Source organism: Meles meles, chromosome 6 (assembly GCF_922984935.1).
Source record: "Meles meles chromosome 6, mMelMel3.1 paternal haplotype, whole genome shotgun sequence".
In the NCBI taxonomy this organism is placed as follows: domain Eukaryota; kingdom Metazoa; phylum Chordata; class Mammalia; order Carnivora; family Mustelidae; genus Meles; species Meles meles.
The window spans coordinates 18,723,140-18,747,174 of record NC_060071.1 but is presented as its reverse complement, the minus strand read 5'-3'; the positions used below and the strand labels follow the sequence as shown (position 1 = coordinate 18,747,174).

The window sequence follows — 24,035 nt, the reverse complement described above, 5'->3', positions numbered from 1 at the left end:
ACCACTGTCCTCCCCAAAGGGGTGGAAACCAGCGTGCGGGTCCCTGCAAACAAGACCTGCTACAGCGAAGGGGCTACTTCTGCTGGTGGCTTGGGTGTGTGCACCTGTGTGCCCCACCCCTGTATCACACTGCACGAGAGTTACCCGTTCCCTGGCCTTTTACACCATAGCTTGTGAAGGCAAACACTAGACTGACCAGGTACCTGGCTTTGAAAGTGCTAGACCCAAGGGGGCTCGTGACCTGCCAAAGCCAGAGCATCTGAGGCAGAGTTCAAGTTGAGCATGTCCTCCAGGAAGCACAGGGCGCCTCATCCCACATGCTGTGTCCCACTTGCCAACTTTATTGTGACCCATGGAAGTGTTCGCTGCAGCGAGGTGTGTGTTCTGTACCGAGGCTTTCTTTAGGTGCAGCCCCAGCAGGGCTCTGTGTGCCCCCCCTACCCGGCCACCTTCTGCTTTCACTCCTTCCATCTCCCCAAAGTATCTTCGTGAGCAAATTTACGTCCTCACTTCAAAGGAGAGGGAAGAAAGCCGTGCTTTCCCGTGGGTCATGCAATGCCACTTCAAGACATTTTTATTTGGGCAGTAAAATCTCGGAGTTGTTCTTGGCAGAAGTTCTAATGAAATGGAAACCTTGAAATCTGCTAGGAGCCGTAAGTAGGGTCTCACCCTGTGTTTTGGGGACTCCCCCTGTGTTCTGGAGGCGATCTCATGAGTTGATATGGTTTACTTTTGGAGAGGTTTGGTGTCCAGACATCCTCTCTGACTGCCGAGGAGATCGGCCTTTTGGCTTGAGCGAGCTCTGTCCTAGAGACCAGAGGCCTTGCTGTGCTGGAGAGCAGAGGTTTGGGTCACATGGGGGCTACTTAGAAATGCACGTTCTCCGGGCCTACCCAAGACACCCAGGTGGTTTTCCCATGCAGTGAATTTTGAGAAGCACTGCTTCCATGTGATGTGGCCTTTAAAAGAGGCTTGGGGTGGGGAGAGGGGAGAGATGATGCTCATTTCAGCCGAAGACTGACCTGGGAGCTGCGGACTCTGTTTAGATGGTCCTGGGCATCCACCTGGAGGAGGCGCCATGGACTGCACAGCCCAGCATGCAAACTCAGGTCCTCTAGCCTGGGGCCCGGTGGGGTTCTTTGCTGGAGGTTTACCTTGCTTTGTTGACACCTCAGAAGGGAAGCTAGCAGTAGGCATTCCAGGGAAGGAGCACAAATCGGTTTCATGTGTCAGCTTTGGTTCTAAGGGCTGGGAAGAGTTCTCTGCACCATATAAATGTATTTTAGAATTAAGATTCACTCTGTTAAAGGAGCAAATTAAAAATCTTAGTTCTTGAATTTTTCCTTCCATTTACAAGTCGTGTCCTATTTCTAATCTAGCAAGTGTTTTAAACTCTTTATTGAAGTATAATTAACAGTGTTATATTAGTTTCAGGCATACAATATGATTCAAAAATTCCATACATTTTCCCGGGCTCCTCTAGATAAGTATGCTCTTAATCCCCTTTATCTTGAAGGTTTTTTGCAATCCTTTTCAAGGAAGCTTTGGATAATATTCGGCGCCTCTTGTAAATTTAGTGATTAACAACCTTGAAACCTTTAAAACTGTGTTGGGAAATGTAACATAGTCAGTTTCTTTTCCAAGTTCTCTGGTTGGCTAAGAAGCCCTTTGCAAGTATTTCAGTGATCCCTACAAACCCAGTAAGTTAGTCCTATAAAGGTGGGAGGTCTTAAGTTCTCTGACACATTGTAATACCGCTTCAAAACTTACTAAGATTTTAACATCACAAATCTAAGCCCATGATGAACTTGAAATTAAGTTCACGAATCTCATCCAATGGATAGACTCTGTCGATTTCTCGTAAACACAAGTTCTGAAAGAATGTATAAATCCGCTGCCACAAAGCTATTGATATATTGATGCATTGATATTGATATAGGACTGGCTCCATTCTCGTTCATTCTCAATATCTCCAGGGATAAGATGCATTTCCCCCCGCCTCATTAAGGACGTCCTTGTCATTCATCCCCAACAGCTTTGGCATTGCCTCATCAAGTAGACTTTTGGAGGCTGATTTTAAAAATAATTTTTAAAAGAAAGTTTTACTACTAATGAAATTATATGTTTTTTTTGAAAGTGAAACTGGGCAGTCAGTGCTGCTGGATATTAGCTCTGCACCCCTGACACCGCGTCGTGCCCCTCTCCCCAACACAGCCATGGGGTTGGATGTTTCAAGGCCCACAGAAGCTCCTTCTTGGGTTCAGTGAATCAGAGCACCCTGTAAAGCAAAAGCCCAGACGTGAGACCCAGGCCATAGCCAGGCGGCCTGGCCGCCCTCGGGTTGTCGGGGTCGTGGGTGTGCGTGAACGAGGGTGATTCATGTCCCGTTTTCCTCTTTCTGGGCAGGTTGGCCTCATCCAGCTTGGGCAGGAGCAGGTGCTCATCCAGCCCCTCAACAATTCCCAGGGCCCACTCAGCGCACGGGAGCATCTGGTCAGGCGCAAATGGTCCTCGGCACCCAGCCCCACCACCGAGGCCCAGGGTCCAGGGCAGCTCTGCCAGGTTCTAACAGGTGAGTCTGGGAAACAGCACGCTTGACCACACACATCGTTCGGCACCACCGCACGTCCCCAGACACACTCGAGTCCCGTGAGCAACCACCTACATTCCCCTGTATTTTGAAGCTGATTTGTTTATCTCCCCTAAGGCCACTGCCTTCCCCCTCTCTGTCTGGATTAGTGTTGGCATTTCCTGTATAGGAGCCCTTTGGAAAGGAAAGGCTCCCAGGATCTCCCTGATGCAGTGCCCCGGTTGAATAGATCAGGAAAGAGTTGAGGTTCCCCACACCTCAGTGGCTTATTTCTTATCAAACACTAGGTTGGGGGCCGAGCTAGGAGAATTGCCTCCCTCCCTGGCCAGAGCTGGCTCTTCAGTCTTGGGGGGTGTTCCTCAGACCTGGCTGCACCTGGGGAGCCTCAGGAGCCGTGATTCTCAGCGGCATCGGTGTTGTGGTCTGGGACCCTGTCATCTGCGTGTTCTCAGCCCAGCGGGACTTCCTGAATCAGAACCTGGCGGGGTGGGGGGGCGGTCCAGGAATCGGTCGCTTCACAGGTGCTTCTGATGGGTGCTCAGGTGTGGGAACCACTGCTTTATATGATGCCTGGCACTGGCATGTTCCCCAGCATTGGTCTGGGGTGTGACTGGGGTGTCCGTGTTTTTAGAGGTGATTCTACTAAGTCATTTGGGGGGAGAACCCAGGGTTCTTATATTCTGTGCCTCTCTCTATTCGAGCGACCTGTGGACTCAAGGTCAGGTGTTTAAGGACATCTCACAGCCACAGAAATGGTCACCGCTATGTCACCAGCAGTCTTCCTGTGAGCGTCCCCTGATAAAGATGCATAAACGGCTGCTCACGGGTGGCATTTCCTCCCTGGCCTGAGGGCATAGGACTCCACGGCTGAGCTTTAGAAGTTGTACTTTTGTAGTTTAAAGACTTAATCTTTGGATGAAAAAAAATGTAGTGTCTCTGTTTGGTATTCCAGTGACCTCGGAAATACATCCACGCTCGAACTCTTCTTTAGGGCAGCTTTTGGATGTATGAGCAAGCCTTGCAGCCCGGCTCAGTTGTTGCCTGTAGACCTGACCTCATCCAGGGAGCGGCCCTCTTTAGCTGTTCTGCATTGGCAGGGAGATAGTGGAGGTAGTTTTGCTGAATCCAGGCCATCTCTAAAACCCCGGCAGAGCTCCGAGGGATAGAGAATGCCACCGTACACATAGAGAAGTGGGGAAGGTGGACCTCAGCAGGAAATGACCAGTGACTAAAACGTGCTCTTGACTCGAAAGCAGGGGCTTGGGGGAGTTGGTCGGATGTATGTCTGGACCTGATGTTGGGGTGTTCTTTTAAACATCAGGCCCCTGAACGTCTTGGTGGAAGAGTTTTTTTTGTTTGTTTTGTTTTGTTTTTAAATCTGCCTTCAAATGACTGTTGGTCATTCTACATCTGTGTGCATTTTCTGCTTAATCTGAATATGTCATTTCAGAGGCAGGGGATGAGGCGGAGGCAGTGGTTCTCAGGGCTGGGGAGGCATAACAACTACTCCCGCGTGGGTCCTGCCCCTGGAGAGCTGTTTTCATTGGTCTTGAGCATCTGGTGATTTAAAAGCTCGCCAGGTGTTCCTAGGGTTCAGCTGGTGCTGAGAACCACCGCACTAAGGAGTATTAAACTTGAGTGACAGCACCGGTGGGCCGTCGGAAGTTGGTTTTTCAGGTGAGAACCACCCAGCAGGGGCCCACAATGAAGTCCAAGGGCAAGTATGTTTTATTCTCACTTTTACCTCAATTCAAGCTGGCGCTCATTGACTGCTGGTCTGGATCGGAAACCTAGGGTGCTTGTGGATGATATCGTAGAATATTTGTCTCATTACCCCCCGCCATCCTCTTTAGGGGCATGTGCAACCCCCGGGATTGCTGACAACATGATAAATTGTGCTCGGGTTTGCATTTTTGTCCCAGAGGCTGTGATCAAGGCACACTTTTGTTGAGTGTTGAGCCTATAATAGAGGAAATTAAATGAAGAAAACCTGGATGGGGAGGATGTGATAGAAATGATGTTAAAATAAGAGCAGTTGTGCAAGAAATCTCTGAATTTGCTTAAAAAATCCTCTCCCCTTCGCTGCCCCCGCTTCTCACGTCATTGTGCTCTGTGGTGCTAGAGTGATGTGGGTATGTAAGGTGAGCCAGCACAGACGCCGGAGAAGGGTATCTATTTCCTTCTAGTCCTTCTTGCTTTGGGTGACATACTCCATAAATTTTGTTCCTGTGTTGAGAAAGATCGTGGGCCTTCTAATAGGTTTAGTCAATAAAGCAGTCAGGCCCTATCAAGGGTGAATTGACTTCCTGGGAATCTAGAAATTCCACTGAGAGGTTGAGAAAATCAATTCTCTGGGAAACCAGCAAGACACATTTTTGGCTTCCTGGAAATAGGAATGAAATGAATCATCCAGGATTTCCTATGGGAACATATTCTTTATGGCTGAACATGGCTGTCCTAGGTGTCCTTGTGCTTTGCCTTGGATCTTGTGTTACCCCAACCTTGCACCTGGCCTGGGAGTAACCAGCTGGCTTTGCAGGTGAGGAAGAGTCTGACAAGTCTTCCTCCTTCATGAGGCGCTCCATTTGCCTGGGAGCTGAACTGTGGTCAGCCACCCTGTTCTCTAGGCGGACAAAGGGACTAGCCCAGGGACAAGGCCACCTGGAAGGACCCACTGCCTTCTTGTAGGTAGTACTGAGATTGCATTTCTAGTAGGCTTTGGGGCTCCCAGGGAGAGGATAGGCTGATCCTATTACCTTTATAGCTTCTTATTTTTAGGACCTTATAAAATGATTCATAAAGTGTCACTCCAGATTGGAACTTGGCATGAAAAATGTGGAGTCTGCGAGCCTTCTTTTCTTTCTTTCTTTTTCTTTTTCTTTTTTTTTTTTTTCCTTTTTTCTTTTTTGGTCACAGCATGAATTTTTGAAGGTTTTGGGGGTATTCTCAGCAGCGAAAATGGTACTTTGGATATTTTGAAACATTTCTCAGTCTTCAAAACTTTTTTTCTGTTTTCTATGTTCATTTTAATTTCTCCATTTGGATTCAGTTTAGAATCTCCCCATTTTCATGGGCTTTAGTAACAATTTTAATCTGTCTCTTCCCTCATGGTACGTGTAATGTGGGAATGGTCGAGGTAGATGGCAGAATATTAACACTTCCTACAAGGCCCTGTCAAGTTAGGAATCCCACTGTGTTTTGGTTTGTTTGTTAAAACACAGATACACCATCCAACAGCGGTTCCTGCAACAACGTTGATGTCTACTTTCAGTTCTGTTACGATTGCTTTAGAAAACCACTGTAGTTATTTTGTAGTATTGTTTGGCTCATTTGTAGTGTTATAAAGTGAATTGTAATGAGGATTTAGAAGGTGCCGTAACTCTTCAGAAACTGTATTGCCAGTTTATGCAGTCGTTTGCCTAACAATTGTATATATGGTTCAGAATAAGTCATTGGTTGGGACTCGTGTTTTCCAACCACTCCTTTGGTTGGAAATGACAGACATCAGACCGGCTTAACCACCCAGCACATCGGTGCTCCGGGCTCGTGGAACCGAGGAGCAGAGCAGGAGGTTGGACCTCAGGTAGGCCTGGCCGGCCTGGGCTTCTCAGCAATTGTTTCTCTCTCTCTGAGAGCCTGTCCTCAGCTGGCTTCTTTGTAGTGACAACGAGGCAGCAGGGCTCAGGAGACGAACTCTCCTCTTTAATGGAGAGTTGAGGCGGGTTGATCTGGATTGGAACTTTACCTACTTTCTGGTCTCCACTGGTTTCTCATGTCTTGAGGCAGGACCGGGAGAACCTAGATCCCAGTCCCCACATCACTGTGGAGGTACCATTCTGCTCTCTGTTCTTGTCCTGGCGTCCTGCAGGCCACCATAGTTGGAAAAATTCTGGTGGAGAAGATTCAGGGCACCCCTGCTCCAGATCTAATCCATCCTCTCAGCTCACAGAGTTGATAAGGACTTGGCTGGTTCCCTCGGACTAACACAACATCCTCTGTCTGCTGCTGCTTCAGCTCCTCATCCTGCCTGTGCCACGGGGAATGCTTGTGGCTGCCGGTCTTTGCTACTTAGGAAGGGCTCAATCCCTCAGAACCTTGGAGATTTAGTCCTTACTCCCAACTTCATCAAGACCTCAGGTCTCCAGTGGATTAAAAAGAAATGATTTCATAGTTTAGTCAGTGTTTTTTGTTGTTGTTTCAGTGGTGGTGATGGTCTCCTATGTTGTTCTGCATCTCAACTAGTAGAAGAATCCAAAATAAATGGAATTAAACATGCTACTTTGAGTTTCTCCATCTTAATCTCTTAAGTATTTATTGACAGATAAAAATATTAACACAAAGAACAGACACCAATGTTTTAAGTGTTACTCCAGCAGAAAGAAAGAAGAACAGTGCTAGAAGCTTGACTCTGTCTTCCTTGGGTGTGACCCCAGAAGAGTCCCTTGATACCCACGTGTCTCTGTGGTAATTTGTTAGGGCTTCCAGAACAAAGTACCACAACCTGGGTGGCTTGAACAGTTGACATTCATTTCCTTACAATTCCAAAGGCCAGAAGTCCAAGATCAAGATGTTGGTAGGGTTGGTTTCTCCCAAGGTCTCTTTCTTTGGTTTGTAGATGGCCACTTTCTCCCTGTGTCCTCACACAGTCTTCCTTCTGGGCACTTCTCAGTGTTAATTGCTGAGGAACACACCGATGAGGGACGATGTGATCCTTCCAGCCCCATGGTGGGATTGTGTGTGGGGGGACATGTTTTTGAGAACACTCACAAATATCTAAAAGGTAAAAACAAATTTGGGAGAAATTAGAAACAGGCCGTACAAAGGGACCCTTTCTATAAGAATAGAGGTCATAGCTGACTGGTCATCTGTTCACATATTTTTCTTGATAAATACTGAAATTGCTGCATAGCCTCAGACAAAGTGGAAAGGACTGAGCCACTCTGACCCTTAGTTTCACTGTCTGCAGCTCAGTAATGTCGTCTATCACTTAGTGATTTTGTGAGTGTTACAGGTGATACTGTGCAAGTTGTCCCTTAGCCGCTAGCAAATTTTAGCTATAGTGGCAGCTGCCGTGCTTGTACTTATTATTTGTACCCCCGTTCTTCATCCTTAGGGGGCCACTGAAATGCCTTCATTCTGTATTCAGTGGGAGAGAAAGAGAAACCCTACAGGGCACTGAGCTAGGAGATGAAAGCTCTCCTTATTCTTCTTGAATCCACCATTCTTGACTCTTGAATAAATCTACAGTGAAATCAAGGAATCTTAGTGTTTCTAGACCAGAAGTTGCCCTGGAAGGTCATATGCTTACATTTTCCCCCTCGCTTTTCATTTATTTGGCCATTAAGTATTTGTTGACCGCCCCCCGCCCCGGGACTGGGAACACTGGGGTGAGCTTGACACAGCATAGTCCCTGCCTCTGGGGAGCTTATGGTTTGGTGGGGGACACAGACAGTGTAGAGGTAAACAAATGTAGCAGATTTACATTATTTTTAGTTCTGAGGTATTTAAAACGGGCAGAAAAACAAAGGCAAAAACGAAAATGACCCACATGCACAAAAGGAAAACCAGAAGTCCCTAAGTCCAGTATTCAGACTTAACCAGTGTTAAGATACACTGTATTTGCTTCCAAACTTTTTTCTTTTTTGAGAGACATAAGCATTTATGGACATGACCGAGTGTCCCCCCACCCCACCCCATATCATCCCTCTAACTTACTCCCCGGAAGAAACCACCATCCTGAGGGATACATTTGTGGTACTCACTGGATGTCTGAAACCGTGGATAGTAACAAACCCCGTATCTACTGTGTTTTTTCTTATATGTATGTAGGTACAATAAAGTTTAATTTATATATTAGGCATAGAAAGGGATTAACGACAACAATAATAAAATAAAATGATTACAACAACATACTATAATTCAGTTAGGGGATTGCCTTTCCAGCATGTCCTTAGTTCCCGCCTCATCATTTTGTCACCCTGAGCTCTGTCTTACAGATCTTCTACTAGAGTATAAGCTACCCCGTAGAGTGTGACGAGGCCTGCCTTCAGCCCCCTGTGCTGTTCTCTTCCTAGCCTTGATCGCCCACCACGCCTCCTCCACTCTCAGCGTCTTCCTGTCTTGGCTTACTGCATTTTTGTATTTTGTTCAGATTTGTGGTTGCTCTCTATAGGACGGTTAGGTCCAGTAGAAGCTCATTGGCCATATTGCATTCCATATAATACTGATTCTTTGGAAATGGTTGAGGTTTGCGTTGCGGTTTAGAGTTTAGGCATTTTTTTGTATTAATAAATGCTTTATGCATACATTAAAAGAATGTATATTCTTTCTTTTTTTAAAATTTTTTTTATTTTTTTAAGATTTATTTATTTGACAGAGAGAAATCACAAGAGAGGGAGGCAGAGAGAGAGGAAGGGAAGCAGGCTCTCCGCTGAGCAGAGAGCCCGATGTGGGACTCGATCCCAGGACCCCAAGATCATGACCTGAGCTGAAGGCAGCGGCTTAACCCACTGAGCCACCCAGGCGCCCAAAGAATGTATATTCTTTAATTGTTGTGAACAGTGTTCTATACCTATGTTCATTAGCTCAAACTTGTGATGTCAAAATCACTCCTGTTTTTGGCTTGCTTGATTTATTTGTTGTAACTCGAGGTATGTTAAAAATCTCGTAACTGTTGTGGTTTGGCCAATTTCACCTTTCAGTTCTATCAACTTTCACTTTATGTTATGAGACAGTATTGTTTGCTGTATTCAGGTGTAGGAGCCATATTCCTGGGGAGTTATTCCTTTTACTATCATGTAATGGACCATTTTTTTTATCCCTAGTAAAATTTCTGGCTTCCTATCTATGTGTACCTGACATTGCCAGAGTTTTTATTTTGGTCAATGTTTGCCTGATGTTTCTTTTTCCTTAAGTTTTATTTTCAGTCTTTCTATCATGATGTTTTGTGTAATTTTCTTAAAAGTATTATGTGTCCAAATTTTTAAAAATGTCCAATTGAGAATATCTGTTTTTTCATTGATGATGTTAGTGTTTGTTTTTTTTTTTAAGATTTTATTTATTTATTTGAGAGAGAGAGTGTGAGACAAGCAGACTCCTGGCTCAGCAGGGAACATGACGTGGAACTCAGTCCCAGGACACTGAGATCATGACCTGAGCCAAAGGAATAGCCTTGACCTACTGAGCCAGCCAGGAGTCCCGGCAATGTTAGTATTTTTACATTTGTGCTGTTTCTGATATCATTGCATTTATTTCCACCATCTTGTGTTTTGTTTTTGGTTGACGATACTCATGCTTTTTCTTTGCTTCTATTTCTTTTTGTTGTTTCTCTTCCTTTCTTTTGGCTTCACCAGATAGTCTCAAATGTCCCTTCTTTCTTCCATTGGTGTGCAAGTTTATAATCTTACATTTTGGTTGCTACCTTAAAAGGTAAAAAAATATATTTGTCTTAGGGAAGTCTGTAAGGCACCAGGTATCAATGCTTCATGATGTAAGAGTCTTCGAATGCCTTCACTGCACTTTACCTGTTATTTTTACCCCTTCTCTTTTGCTTTTGTCCCTCCTCCTACTTAGTGTGTATTATGTATTATTATGATACTTATTATGTATTTTTTCTTTGTTTTATTTATTTTTCATCATTACTCTCTTCACAGAGTTATTTAGGTTTATTTACTTATTTGCCAACTAATCTGCTCGGTATTGGTTCTTGCAACCCACTTTTCTGTGTAACATCCTTCTCAAAGAACCTTTCTTCAAAAAATTTTTAAAATTTCAACTATTTTGAATACAGTTGACACACCATGTTACATTAGTTTCGGGTGTAGAGCTTAGTGATTTGGCATGTTGGTACGTTATGCTGTGTCCACCATAAGCGTAACCGTTCACCACCTGTTATGTCCCTGTTACAGTCTCATTGACCACACTCCTTATACTGTGTCCTTTGTTTCTATGACTTACTCTTTCCAGAACTGGAGACCTGTATCTCCCACTCCCCTTCATCCATTTTGCCCCTCCCCCTCTGGCAACCATCAGTTCTCTGTATTTATGAGTCTGCTCCTGCTTTTTGTTTGGTTCTTCATTTTTTTAAACCTTTTCAAACAGGTTTGTGAGTGGTTCCATTATTATCTTTGCTTTCCCCGAAGCTGTCTTTATTTCACCTGTACTCCTAGTGATGGTTTTGTCTTTTCTCAACACATTGAGGATGTTATTCTACCCTCTTTTGACTTCTGTTTTTGCTACAAAAGGTCTTCTATCCATTCGATTTTAGATTCTATATAAATATGTCTTTTTTTCTCTGCAGGTTAAACAATGTTATCTTTGTGTTCTGTGGTGTGTCTGTGGCAGAATTTTGCCATATTTATCTCATGTGAGACCCACTGTGATTTTTTTTGGATGTGAGGATTCATGACTTCTTTGAGTTCTGAGACAGACCCAGCCTCAGGGCAGTGGGAAGTGCCTCTTTCCCATGGTCAGCTTTTTCCCTTCCTGGAACTCCTAATCCAGCAATATGGACCTTCCTGTTCTTTCCTCAGTGTTTCATTAACTTTTTTTTTTTTTTTTACCGTATTAGGTCTCTTTCTATGCTGTATTAGGAACCATTTCTTCTCATTGGTCTCCCACTTCACCAGATTTCTCTTCAATCGGGTCTAATCTCCATTTAATCTAATCATTGAGTTTTCAGTTATAGTGATGGGACTCTAGACTTCTGGAAGTTATGTTTGATTCTTTTCCAGTTCTACCTGTCTTTTTCATAGTGTCCTCTTCTTTCATTATGACTTTACCCCTCCTTGAGCCCTCCTTGAGCACTTTCGTTATTTTACCCTAATTTATTTGAAGTCTTCTTCGAATTAGTCCGCCTTCTAAGTTTCTTACGGTGCAGCTCTTGCTATTTGTCCTGTGGGTCCACTCTCACATTGGACCATTTTCTTATGTGGATTGTGATTTGTACTCTGAGCTCGATGTAGACTGCTGTGTCTCTCCCCCTTCTCTGGGAGTGCTCTGTATGCTGGGTTAATGGGAAAATCTCTACGAAGTAATTTCACATGTGCTTCTGTTGGGTGCCCCAGGACTCTTTCACAAGCCCAAATGTGATTTCTACTTAACATTTTTTCCTCGGGAAAGCTGTTACCATGAGGCTGACATGTGTTTGTGTGTAGCACAGGCTGAAGCAACTAACCCCCCGAGACTCTGCCCTCCACTCCCCTGGCATTCAGAGCTGTGAATAGAGAGGAACTTCCCTGAACTTCCCCGTGCCTGTGTGTGCAGGTGCCCTGCCTCTCCACTGCCCCGCCCCCAGGGTTCCTGGCCACATCTCTTATCACACAGTGGCAGTCTGACCCTGGCCCCTCGCCCTTTAGGCCAATGGTTGGGTCCCATGTCTGCCAGGTCACTGAGGCCTCAGGTCACTCATTAACTGTTCCAGGTATGAAATTTCTCAACCTATCTGTGCCATCCTTGATGACAGGGACCTTGCAGAGGGGCCGTGGTGCCTGGGGCCCACCACCTGGGGGCTGCAGGGTGGGGTGCCTCCCTGCTGCTCAGCGAACCCAATCCAGCTCTCCTCTGGCTAGGGAAGCCGCCCCCTCTGCTCTTGCTGCTTCCACCCCTGCACCTCGTGACAAGGGCCCTAACATCCTTCTTTCATGGAGGTCAAGCTTCAGAAACTATAACAGGGGGCACCTGGGTGGCTCAGGGGGTTAAGCCTCTGCCTTCAGCTCAGGTCATGATCTCAGTGTCCTGGGATTGAGCCCCACGTTGGGCTCTCTGCTGGGGGGGGGGTGGTATACGCTTCTCCCTCTCCCTCTGTGCTTTGGTACACACTGTCTCTCATGCAAATAAATAAATAAAAATCTTATAAATAAATAAACATCTTAAAAAACCCCAAAAAACAAAACTACGATTGGGAATGGTGGCTGTGCCCAGCTTCTGCCCAACAAAACAGCCACGGCAAAAGAAAACAAAGGCTACCTTAGGACAGTAGCTTTAGAAAAAAAAACTCACATTAATACCCAGTAAATCAGCACACGGAAGTCACTCACTGCGTCTTTCACTGACGTCCAGTACACGCACTATCTCCTTTGCCATTGTTGTTCACAGAACATACCCGATGATTCTCACATTCTGTGGAGCTTGAGTTTATGCCCTTGGGCCGGCGGGGGGGCTCCTGTAACCACCTGGCAGCATTTCTTGGTTGTCCTGCGGCATTCCTGATGTGCACCCGCCACCCGCTGTGGAGGGTTCTGGCACCAGTGTTAGCCGGTGTCTAAGTGCGGATCCGCCCTGGAAGACCAGGGGTGGGGGGGAGCAGACAGATCTCCCCACTCCTTTGGGGCTGGAGCTCCACATGCACATCTCCTGGCTGCCTGGTCCTCGCAGGGGGCATTTTGAGACCACCAGGTAAGTGTTTCTCGGACTTCAGAGTCTTCTAGAAAAACCCACGGGGCCCCTTTGGCCTCCTGAGTGTTTAGGAATAATGGTTTCGGCATTTGCTGTGGTGTTCCGACTTCATTCTCCCCAGCTCGGGGGAATCTCCGATCCTGCCCTTTGCTTTATATGAACCATGTGTTCATCCAAGTCCCTTTGATCTCATTTTTTTCTTTCTTTTTAAGACAAATGACTGAAGAAATCATTGGGATTTTCGTTTGGGGTGTTTGGGTGGGAGGAGGATGCTTGGTAATAGTTCTTTGGAAAGAATAAAATTAAAACCCAGTAAAATTGCTCTATAAAGCCATCATCTTCCTTCTACTAATATTGTAATTATTGCCATTATTATTCCCTGAGGCTGTATAACTCCGTGGCTTTGGAGCCTGTTATACTCTGTGAAATGGACACTTCCGCCCACGTGGCCTGGGAGTGGATGCGGCCAGGGACAGGGCGGGCAGCTGTGAGTGGGGTCTCCCGCTCCTCCCCAGCTTGCAGAGATGCTCGGCGTCCGCTGCTTTTTCTTACTTCCATGTTTCCTTATCTGTGAAAGAGAGGTAGTACTTTTCTCAAAATTTTCATTTCAGCAGGTTGCTGGGAGTTAAATTAGCTATTGCTGGTGGGTTTTCATTAAGGAGGAAGTACTATTAAAACACAAGGTGTCAACCCTTTATGGGAAAGGTCCATCGAGGGGGCTCTCTAAAATCCAGGCCTCAGATGAGGACTTGAGTGCAGGTAGTTGGTTTGAGAGAGGAAGGAGTCCCAGGAAACAGGAGACAGATAGGGAAGGGCAGTTTAGTGGAATCCAGTGGAAAGTCCAGTGGAAGGCAAGTAAGTAGGCCAAGGTTATTGCTGTGGGCAGCAGGAGCTTGGTTCCTACAATAGCCACTCTGAAAAGTACATGGAAGCTTCTAGAGTGGTCTCCAGGATGCGAATGCTGGGGAGCTGAAATGTTGTCCATGCTTGTTGTCTCCCAGATTTCCAGCCGCTCTTGTATAAGCCAACCAGGCATTTTTAGGTTTAAGAGCCTGACAAAAAGGAAAGGCCAGGGTCATATGCTTGAGGACGGGGCCTGTTGGCACGAGCTGACCATCACAGGGGGAGCAGAAATTGGGGCAACAGGGCACTGAAGGGAGGGTCCTACAGGTGTCCTGGCTGGGAGGCAGCACACAGTGGGAGAGACCCCAAAACATTTAAAAATGTGAAGAATTCAAGAAAGCTTGTTACCATAAAAAAATTCCTATATATTCAGTTAAAAAAATTCCTCCTGCATGAACTATCAGTTGATCTGTGGCATTTTCCTCCCTCTTCCATCCTTCCTTCTTTTAAAAAATTGGATCATTCAGCAAAAGTAGCCCCAAGATCTCCAAAGAAGTAGACAGAGCACTGCACGCATGGGCCCCCTGGAGGCTGGAAGGGAAGTCCCTCTCGCCTGGAGAAATCTCCAGGGCTCTTGGGGTTCCCTCTGGAGGCTCTGATTCTGGGCTGATTGATGGAGAATCAGGAGAAAAAAAAAAGGATAAACAAGGCCTGGGAACAGTGTTTGAATGAATCTCTGTAGAAATATTAATCCCATTCTCTGTGCTTTTAAGCTTTCAATGACCGTGGGTCTGTGTATGTTTTCCATAAGTTGGCTTGAGTCCATTTTATGTTCAGTTCTCTGTGTTAAAACTTGGCACAGGCCCTGTTACCCAAGGCAGTAATTTATTCGCTCAGTCCGGGTCTGTTTGATGCCAACTCTGTGTCAGGCCCTGTGTATCCAGGAGTAAATGAGAGACCTGATCTGGTCCTGGCCCTCATGGAGACAACATTCCAGCAGGTGACTGCTGACCCTGGAGTGGAACACTGATGCCCAGAGTCATTCTGGATGGGCTCTAGGGTCAGTCCTGACATCAGCCCTTTCTCCCGTGCTAACCAAGGAGAGTTCCGGTTGGAAGGACTTTCTCTTTCCCCGTGGTGCTTGCCGGGCAGGGCGGAGGGAGGAAAGAATGGGAATAAGGGCCCAGACACCCAACGGATGCTGACTCTGCAATGTGAAGCGGGGGTGTCCAAACATGGGCCAGGGGTGTTGCGAGGGGCACATGGGTCCTGCGGGTGGGACCTGGTGCCCAGGTGGGAGTCAAGCTTCCCGCGCTGCCTGCTCACCTGCGGGCCTCCGGGCCGGCCTTCCGAGCCTTCTTTTGCTGTTCTCTGCTTTCCTTTTACCTCTGGGACCAGCTGGGCTCGAGAACTGACGTGTCCGCCTCAGAACCCAAGCCTGGTTCATTTTCTCAGCTGTATCTTCCCAGCGTCATGGAAGCATTGCCGTCAAGGACTGCTCGCCCTTGTGCTGTCTCCTGGCCTCCAGATGCCAGCGCTTTCCAAGGGGGCCCTGGTGCTGACCACTGCCTGCCCTTTTTCTTGCGGCCTTGGGGTCCTTATGGTTGCACCCTGAAATGGTCCCCGCCACTCTCTTCCCAAACTGTGTCTCGAGCCCTACATCTTCCGGTGATCCAGCTACGCATGTCCAGTGGCCAGCTGCTGTCCCCACCTGCTCCCTGAGAGCGGGTGTTTCTGAGCCACGTCCCTGTCTGATGATGCCCACTTCCACCAGGCTGGTACCCAGTGCTCTGACCCACTTGTTCCCCATCATCAGACTCACAGTGAACTATTTGTTCTCGTACCCCTGTCCTCTTGACTTGTACTCCACCATACTTTTGTTAGCTTCTTGTGTTCATAGTTGCAGAAAGCACTGGTATACCCATTACTCACGCCCACTGATAGTTCACACTTTCCTCTCCTTGCGGGGTCATGTGCTTTTTCTTTCTCTCTCTCACTCTCTCCCTCTCACTCTCTCCCTCCCCTCCTTCCACGCTCCCCAGTGATCTCCCCCTACACAGACACTTTTTCCCTGAACCACCTGAGACTAATTTGCAGACTGTCTTTTTATCTATAAATACTCCCTTTTTTAAAAAAGGAAAAGATTTTATTTATTTATTTATTTATTTATTTATTAGAGAGCAAAAGAGAGTGAAAAAGTGAGAATAGGGAGAGGGACAAGCAGATTCCCTGCCAAGCAGGGAGCCCACCTGGAGACTCGATCCCAGGACCCTGGGATCATAACCTGACCCAAAGCAGATGCTTAACCGACTGAGCCACCTAGGCGCCCCATATACTTATATTTATATTTTTTAAGGACTCTTAACATTGTATGTTTAGCAAATGGGCTTATGAAATGTTGACATAATGTCATTATCTAATGTGCAATTTTATTGAAATTTTGTTTGTAGTCCCAATGATGTGTTCTATAGCTTTCTCTTGCTCCAGAATCCAATCTGGAGTCCCATGATGCATTTCGTTATTGCATTTGTAGTCTCCTCCAGTCTGGGTCAGTTGCTTAGTATGTGTCTTTCCTGACCTTCACCTTTCTTCAGAAAACACAGGTGCAGTCTAGCTTTCTTTTGTAGGGGGTCTCTAAATGTGGTTTGGTCTGCTGTTTCTTCACGATGGGACAGAGGTTATGTATTTTCAGCAGGAATACCACGGAAACGATGTTGTCTTCTTCCCAGTGCGGCTTCTCAGGAGGCACGTGCTGCTGGTTTGTCCCGTTCTTGGGTGTCAACTTTTATTACTTGGTTCAGGTTGAGTTTCTAGGTGAATCCAATACAGAGTTATGATCTTTCCTTTTGTAATTAGCAAAAATTGGTGGGTTATTTTTGAGGCGACATAAATATCCTGTTCTTCATCTGACTTTCACTCAGTTTTAGCATTTTGATTCTCCACAGATTCTATTCATATGGGGGCTTCAAAATGGTGCTGTCCTGACTCCATTATTTCTTCCAGATTTTTGATCCACGTTCTCCTGCAAGGAGAGCTTCCTCTTCTCCCCCATTTATTTATGTGTATCTGCGTGGACTTGTAGATTCTTATTTTACTCCATGGATACTCATTTATTTACTCTTATCTCTTTTTAAAAAATTTTTGTGGTGTTATGTTAGTCACCATACAGTACATCATTAGTTTTTGACGTAGTGTTCCAAGATTCATTGTTTATGCACCACACCCAGTGCTCCATGCAGTACGTGCCCTCCTTAATACCCACCACCAGGCTCACCCATCCCCCCACCCCCTCCCCTCTAAAACTCTCCATTTGTTTCCCAGAGTCCACAGTCTCTCATGGTTTGTCTCCCCCTCTGATTCCCCCCACCTTCACTTCCTTATCTCTTTTGATGTACAAATCGTCTCAGATATGACCACGGCAAGTGTAATTCTTTTGAAATCAGACGTGGATACTTGAGTTGCTAAAGGCTTTGGCTGCACTGGGGAGACAAGCATCTATATGATTGTTCTCCTTAGATATAGTAAGGTGGTATATGATGTAAACAATGTCCTAATATTAGACCAACTTTGAATTCCTGGTATTATAAGTCTCACTTGGTCATAGTATATTTTTTTCCTTAATGTGATACTGCTCTTTGCCAATGCTTTGCTTAAGCTTTTTGCATCCATATTCATATGCAATACTGCTTCATAATTTGTGTGTGTGTGCACGTGTGGGTTATATGCTAGTCCTCAGCTTAGATATCGAAGATATACTAGCTTTTAGAAGAGCATGGAAGGGGAGGGTGGGTGGCTCAGTCGTTAAGCATCTGCCTTCTGCTCAGGTCATGCATGATCCCAGGGTCCTGGAATGGAGTCCCACATCAGGCTCCCTGCTCGGCAGGAAGCCTGCTTCTCCGTCTTCCTCCTGCTCCCCCTGCTTGTGTTGCCTCTCTTGCTGTGTCTCTCTCTCTCTCTCTCTGTCAAATAAATAGGTAAAATCTTAAAAAAAAATAAAAATAAAAGAGCGTGGAAGCTTTCCTTTGTTTTCAGACTCTGGAACGATTTATGAATCATTGAGGCCGTCTGCTCTCTGAACATTTGTTGGAGTCCCGTGGGGAACCAGCTCAGCACTGTGCTTTTCTGTGACTATAGTTCCTTTCTAACTTTCCCAGTTTCTTCCCTAAAATAATTGGTTTAAGTTTTGTATTGCTAATGAGATCAATTTTGGTCAATTGCATTTCCTTAGAAAATTTCATCTAGGTTTTCAAATTTAAGTGCATCGAGGTTCCCCTTACTTGACGTATTACGTAATTATTTATTTAATGTGATTCCAACTAGATTGTAATTCTTAGCTCACAGAGCCTTTGGTATATTAAAGCTGTCCTCTGGCTTAGGGAACTGTGTGGAATGACCCTTTCGTATAGATCTTTTTACTGCTCTCAAAGCCTATCTTATTTTCAGAGGCCTAATTTAGATGTTACTTATTCCTGGAAAGCCACCCTGATTGCCTCACTTAGTTTTCTAGAAGCCAGAGGTGTTTTGTCTGCATTCTGAATATCACACTTGCCTCAATCAGGGGTTTGTCATCTTAGTTGTGTCTAAGGCCCTCCGGCTGGAAGAAAGACTCGTATTACTTTCCTATTGCTGCTGTAACAAATTACCACTAATTTAGTGGCTTAAAACAACACAAATATATTATCTTCCAGTTCTGGAAGTCGGAAGCCTGAGATCCGTTTCACTGGCCTAACGTCAGGATGTTAGCCGACCTTCTTTCCTTCTGGAGGCTCTGAGGGAGAATCCATTTCCTTGCCTCTTCCAGCTTCTGGAAGCTGCCTGTATTCCTTGGCTCCCAGCCGCGTCCTTCATCTTCAAAGCCAGCAACGGGCAGTTGATTCTTTCTTATGCCACATCCCTTCCATGATTCTTTTCTATAGTCAGATCTCTTTGTCTCCCTTATATAATAATATGGGTGATTACATCAGGCCCACTCAGAGCATCCCAGATAATCTCCCCATCTCAGAATCTTTAACTTAATCCCATCTGCAAAGCCCCTCTTAACCATGTTAAATTAATACAGACCCATGTCCTTGGGACAAGGCTGTGCACATCTTTGGTGGCGGGGCCGGCATTCTTCAGCCCACCACCTTCATAAATATATTTCCAATGTTTCTATGAAACACATTTCTCCTGTAAGTCTGAGCATTGCAAGTTTTTATTTAACAGTTCTTGGTTTGCCGCTGCCAGGCGTCTTCTAAGCATGGTCCCTGAAAAGCCACCATAGGGCAAGCACATCAGTCCTCTTCTTCCAGATTCTCATTTCTCGATTGAGGAAGAAAATCTGAAATTCCATCGTTGAGTAAAAAAAAGAAAAGGAGACCAGGATATTTTTTTTTTTGTGCATGTGTGTCTGAATCCACTTTCCCACACGCAGCTCTCCCCGCCAGGGTACTCGGAAGAGGAGCGGTGTTGTCTTTCTCCAGTTGTCTCCTGTGCCTCTTGCGCAACCCGCTCCCGCCCCACTTCAGTAACTCAAAGCAGAGAAGGCCTCCAGCTCCAACAGGAAAATCTGCCTTGAGCTGCAGACGGATCAAGAATGCATAGTTTATTATTTAAAGTACACGCTGGCTGGAGCTGTCCAGGTGGCTCAAGGAAGCTCCTGGCAGCCAGGCCAATGCCGGGGCTGGACGAGGGACTGTGGCCCCCAGAAGGCGCGGTCCAGGCGGCCGGCCGGGCCTGCCTGCGGAGGTGCTGACTTGGTGTTCCAGGGCCAGTGGGGGTGAAGATCTGGGCCCTGCCAATTCCCGCAGAAGTGTCTGATTTTTGAATCAGCAGAGTTCATGTTCCCTCCAAGGGAGAGAGCAGGAGAGAGTGTGTGACTGAGCGAAGGAGCATGCCCACCCGCCTGCCCGGCTGGCTTCCCTCCCAGCAGCAGACTCGGGCCAGGAAGTCCGACGCAGAGAGGGAAAGGGAACAGACGCTGGGTTTGGAGTGACTGTTGGGTCCATTTAAGAAATGACTCTAGGTTTGCATTCCCCTTCCCCCCCCAGCCACCCCCCCACCCCCAGCCCAGCACCACCCCACAGAAAGGTCTAGCCTTTTCAGTACACTAATTTCTCATGGAAAAGCCCAGCAAAAAAAAAAAAAAAAAAGTCTCATCAGGACATCTGCTGCCCATTTTTCTTGGGCGATTTCCAGCCACAAATGCAGCGGGTTCATTTTGCACAGCTTTCTTTCAAAGCAACGGGCAATTTCGTGTGCACGAACAGACAGGGAATTTGCTCACTGGAACGGGTGTGCAGTTGCACAAAGTGCCTCCAGGCTGAAGGAGCTGTGCCTTTCTCAGTCCATTAGCAAGTCATAGATCAAACTCCCTGTCACTGTGTTTGGACAGAGCTGGACAATGAACCACTGGGGAAAAGCCCAGTAAAGCCGGGGGTGTTCCCGCCCAGTTGAGCAGAAAATAGCAGGCGTCACCAGTGGTCAGCGGTGGTGGTGGTGTGGACACAGCCGGGGGACGGGCTGCAAAGGGCCAGAGCCCCCAGGAGGGGACACAGAGAGACCCCACCACATCTGCCATGGGTGCTGATGCCAGACCCCCGGCCCAGGGATTGCCCAGGGTGTGGGTGAGGGAAAAGAGGCTTTTCTTCTCTCCAAGGAGACAGCCGTGATTTAGAGACACAGCTTATAGGTCCCACTTCCCTGGGTCCCCTAGAGAGCCCATCCTTGGGTTTCTGGGTCCTCGCCAAGGGAATGAGCTTTCTTTATGTCAACATTTAAGGAAAGACAACTTTCTCCCAGAAAATAAACTGTTAGCCATCACCGCCAAGGCCGGCTGCTACTTTTCTGACTGCTTTCGGGTGAGTTTTGATTTCCCTTGACTGTCTCCAACCTCCTGACCTTGACACAGTGCCTTTTCCTTGTGTAGAGCTGACAGTCGATAGTGGGGAGAGCTGAGCATTTGTGTTTCATGCCTGCTCCGTCCCAGAGGGTACCGTCTGAGTCATATTTGGACCGTTAGTCCCCTTTCTGTGAGGCACTTAATCATTCTGTTGGTGTCGAGTACGCAGAAAAGCACTGAGGCTGAGGCCCTCAATTAATTTCTGTCAGGGGCCTTGTTGGCTTGTCTCTGAGTTTGAAAAACTGTCTCCTTCAGTATAAATATGCATTTTCCAGCAGCGAGTGATGTCTTGGCCTTTCCAGGGATGTGAGCATCTGTGTTTCAGGCCCTCAGGGGGGAGGCTGTGCCTTGCCAGCAGGTTATCTGCCTCAGATACGCCTGTTTCCCCACCCTGTTGCCCTTCCCCAGCCCTGGCCCTGGTAGTGTCTTCAGGTCTCTGACCTGCCTGTATGTAGGTGGAGATTTTTCACTTGCTTGTCTGCAGACTGTGAGGAATATACTACAGTCCTTCTTTTCCGGTTTTATAGGGCACACACCCCACGAAACATACAGGAAGTCCATTTGCGAGCCCCTCTGAGGATGTCCCACGCACATTTCCTCTTCCTCTGTGTTCACGTCATGCCGTGAAGGCCAGGCCCTCACGGGATAAACATGGTGGGTGGCGGGGAACATGGAGAAAGAGCTCAGAGAAATGGGCTAAGCCACCCAGAATCTAGGTACCCAACCTCAGATGGGCTGGGCAGGGGTGCTGACAGGTTGAGAAGGGGGGATTTGGGAGGGCTCAGTGGCGGGGGGTGGTGCTTGAGCTGAGCCTTGAACACGGTAGGAATGAAAGAGATGTGCCAAGAAGATGATGCCAGAGATCGCAAACCGTCCCAGTCACCTGTCTCTCTGTACACCGTGGGTGTGCCTGGGACTTTGTAGGGCCTGGGAGTGTCATCCAGGAATTGGTCTGGGAATATGGCGAGGGCTCCGTGGCAGCCGGGGTAGTCAGTGTGGAGCCTGGGGTCAGGGAGGCCTGAATTCGAGGCCTGGCTCAGCATGCATGCGTACTGCGTGACCTCGAGCATGGGCCTCTCCCCCAGACCTTCTCTGTCGTGGAGGCTCCATCCCAGGCTGATCCCTGGCGAGATCCCTGGTGGAGGGCCGTGGGGCAGCAACATCAGGACAGAAGTTCTGTTGGCGCAGATCTTCCAGCTGTGGTAGAAAATGGGCATCGTGTGATCAAAGCATCATTTCCTTTGGGACACCTATGTTGTTTAAAAAAAAAAAATCAGATACCCCAGCAAAACGCCCTGCCAGCAGCAGAGGCCAGATGGTTGCTAGATTTGGGGACACAGTGGCTTGGGAGGAATCAAGGGGAGGGACTGATGGCTCTGAATCCAGTGGCTTTCTTGCCTCGTCTGACCAGCTCGTTCAGCACCTGAGGTGTGTGTCCAGGTAAATGAGACTTGTCCCTGCGTCCCCGGGGGCAGAGCTCTCTGATGCCTGGTCCAGCTCCCACGGGGATCCCATATAGGATCATCCGGTGAGGAGAACAAGCTGGGAGGGGAAGCCAGAGCAAAGCTGGAGAGCGAAGCCGGGATTCTGTTTTTCCCATGACTTTTTTTTTTCCCCCCCCATGATTCCAATGCTGACAATACAGACTTCTGGAAGGTGTTCCAGTTTCAGCTGTGTTAAAGAACAGTTCCTTGGAGTTGTAATACATCAGTAACTACCTAAAAAGGGAAAGCATTTAGCAATAGCAAAAAAAAAAAAAAAAAAAGGAAAGAGTTCAAATTGCAGTAAGAATACAATTCTGAGTTAATTACTACCAGTGTGAGCTACGGGGTACTCTCTTCTCTCTTCAGGAGGCCTGAGACTTTGACCAATGGCATTGGGCCACTTGCTTTGTCTTCGGAGGTTCTGAAATTCACAACCGTCCTCTTCTCGGTTTCTCTCCCTTCCAGTTGTCTGTGACAAGCCGCCTCTCACAGCCTATGGTCCAGATAGCTGAACATCACTTCTGGCTGCCAGATAAAATGCAATGTTGTATAAGAACTTTTTTTTTTTTTTTTAAAGAATTTATTTATTTATTTGACAGATGACAAGTAGGCAGAGAGGCAGGCAGAGAGAGAGGAGGAAGCAGGCTCCCCGCCAGGCAGAGAGCCTGATGTGGGGCATGATCCCAGGACTCCGGGATCATGACCTGAGCTGAAGGCAGAGGCTTTAACCCACTGAGCCACTCAGGCACCCCGTGTAAGAACTTTTTGACAAGGTTCTACCATGAGACATTTTGTGGTGTGTATGTGTATGGGTGTGACTTGTCTGGGCACGTGGGGGCAAGAAGCAGAGATTGTTCTCCTCTGGGGTGTAATGTTTTTGGTAGTAGACGTCACTGGAAAGTTGTTTTAAAAAGCAAGATTTTTGCAAAGGGAACCAACTTTTATTTATTTATTTATTTATTTATTTATTTATTTATTTATTTATTTTAAAGATTTTATTTATTTATTTGACAGAGAGAGATCACAAGTAGGCAGAGAGGCAGGCAGAGAGAGAGGAGGAAGCAGGCTCCCCACGGAGCAGAGAGCCTGATGCGGGGCTCGATCCCAGGACCCTGAGATCATGACCTGAGCCGAAGGCAGCGGCTTAATCCACTGAGCCACCCAGGCGCCCCGGGAACCAACTTTTAAATTAAGTACACGAGCTGACCATTTTGAGGAATCTGGAGGGCATCCTTACACAGAGGGGAGAAGTTTCTGGCAGGAGATGTACCTGAGTCTCAGGATGTACTGGTTACTTCTGTATTTTTCATAAAATAGTGTCATTGTTTGTCCAGATCAGATCTGTGATAATTGGGCTGTCTTCGTGGGTGCTCTTACCTGTGTGTAAGATGGCCTCCCAGGTGTGGCTGTATCAGGTTTAACTTCTCGCCCTGAAGGCAGCCCCCCATGCAGAGGGTCTGTGGGAGCTCACACTAAGTTCTGTTCCACGGGGACACAGGGAACCTCAGCCACTCGCCCAGTGTCATGTCAGTCATGTTAACATCCATTTCCTCAATTTATCCTTCCTTGGGAGTTGGGTTCTTTCTGCCATGGTCAAACTGCATGGTACCCAGGCCTTTGCCCCAGGGGTCAGTAAAGTACTGTCCCCTTCTCAGCCTTCCTCCTCATTCACCCGAGGGCAGTGGAGGAAAGAAGTCATGTTCAAGCTGGGGGCTATGCCTGTATGAGAGACCATTCTAAAAGCAGGGCTCCGGGCCTGTGTTCTTGTGGGACACCCAGGTCCCTAAGTCTGGGTGGGCTTGGTGATGTAGATAGGTGCTTTGGGCTTTGGAAGCAGAGCAGG

The 24,035-nt window shown here is 47.0% G+C and overlaps 1 protein-coding gene across 2 annotated transcripts in view; it reads left to right on the top strand.

Annotated features, from left to right (window-relative positions):
• The window catches only part of ADAMTS17 (ADAM metallopeptidase with thrombospondin type 1 motif 17), a 346,546-nt gene that overhangs the window by 9,086 nt on the left and 313,425 nt on the right, over positions 1-24,035 (top strand). For both annotated transcript variants that reach the window (XM_046010435.1, XM_046010434.1), the window contains exon 3: positions 2,407-2,572. In XM_046010435.1, coding sequence (XP_045866391.1) covers positions 2,407-2,572 — 166 coding nt within the window. The remainder of the gene's footprint in view (positions 1-2,406; positions 2,573-24,035) is intronic.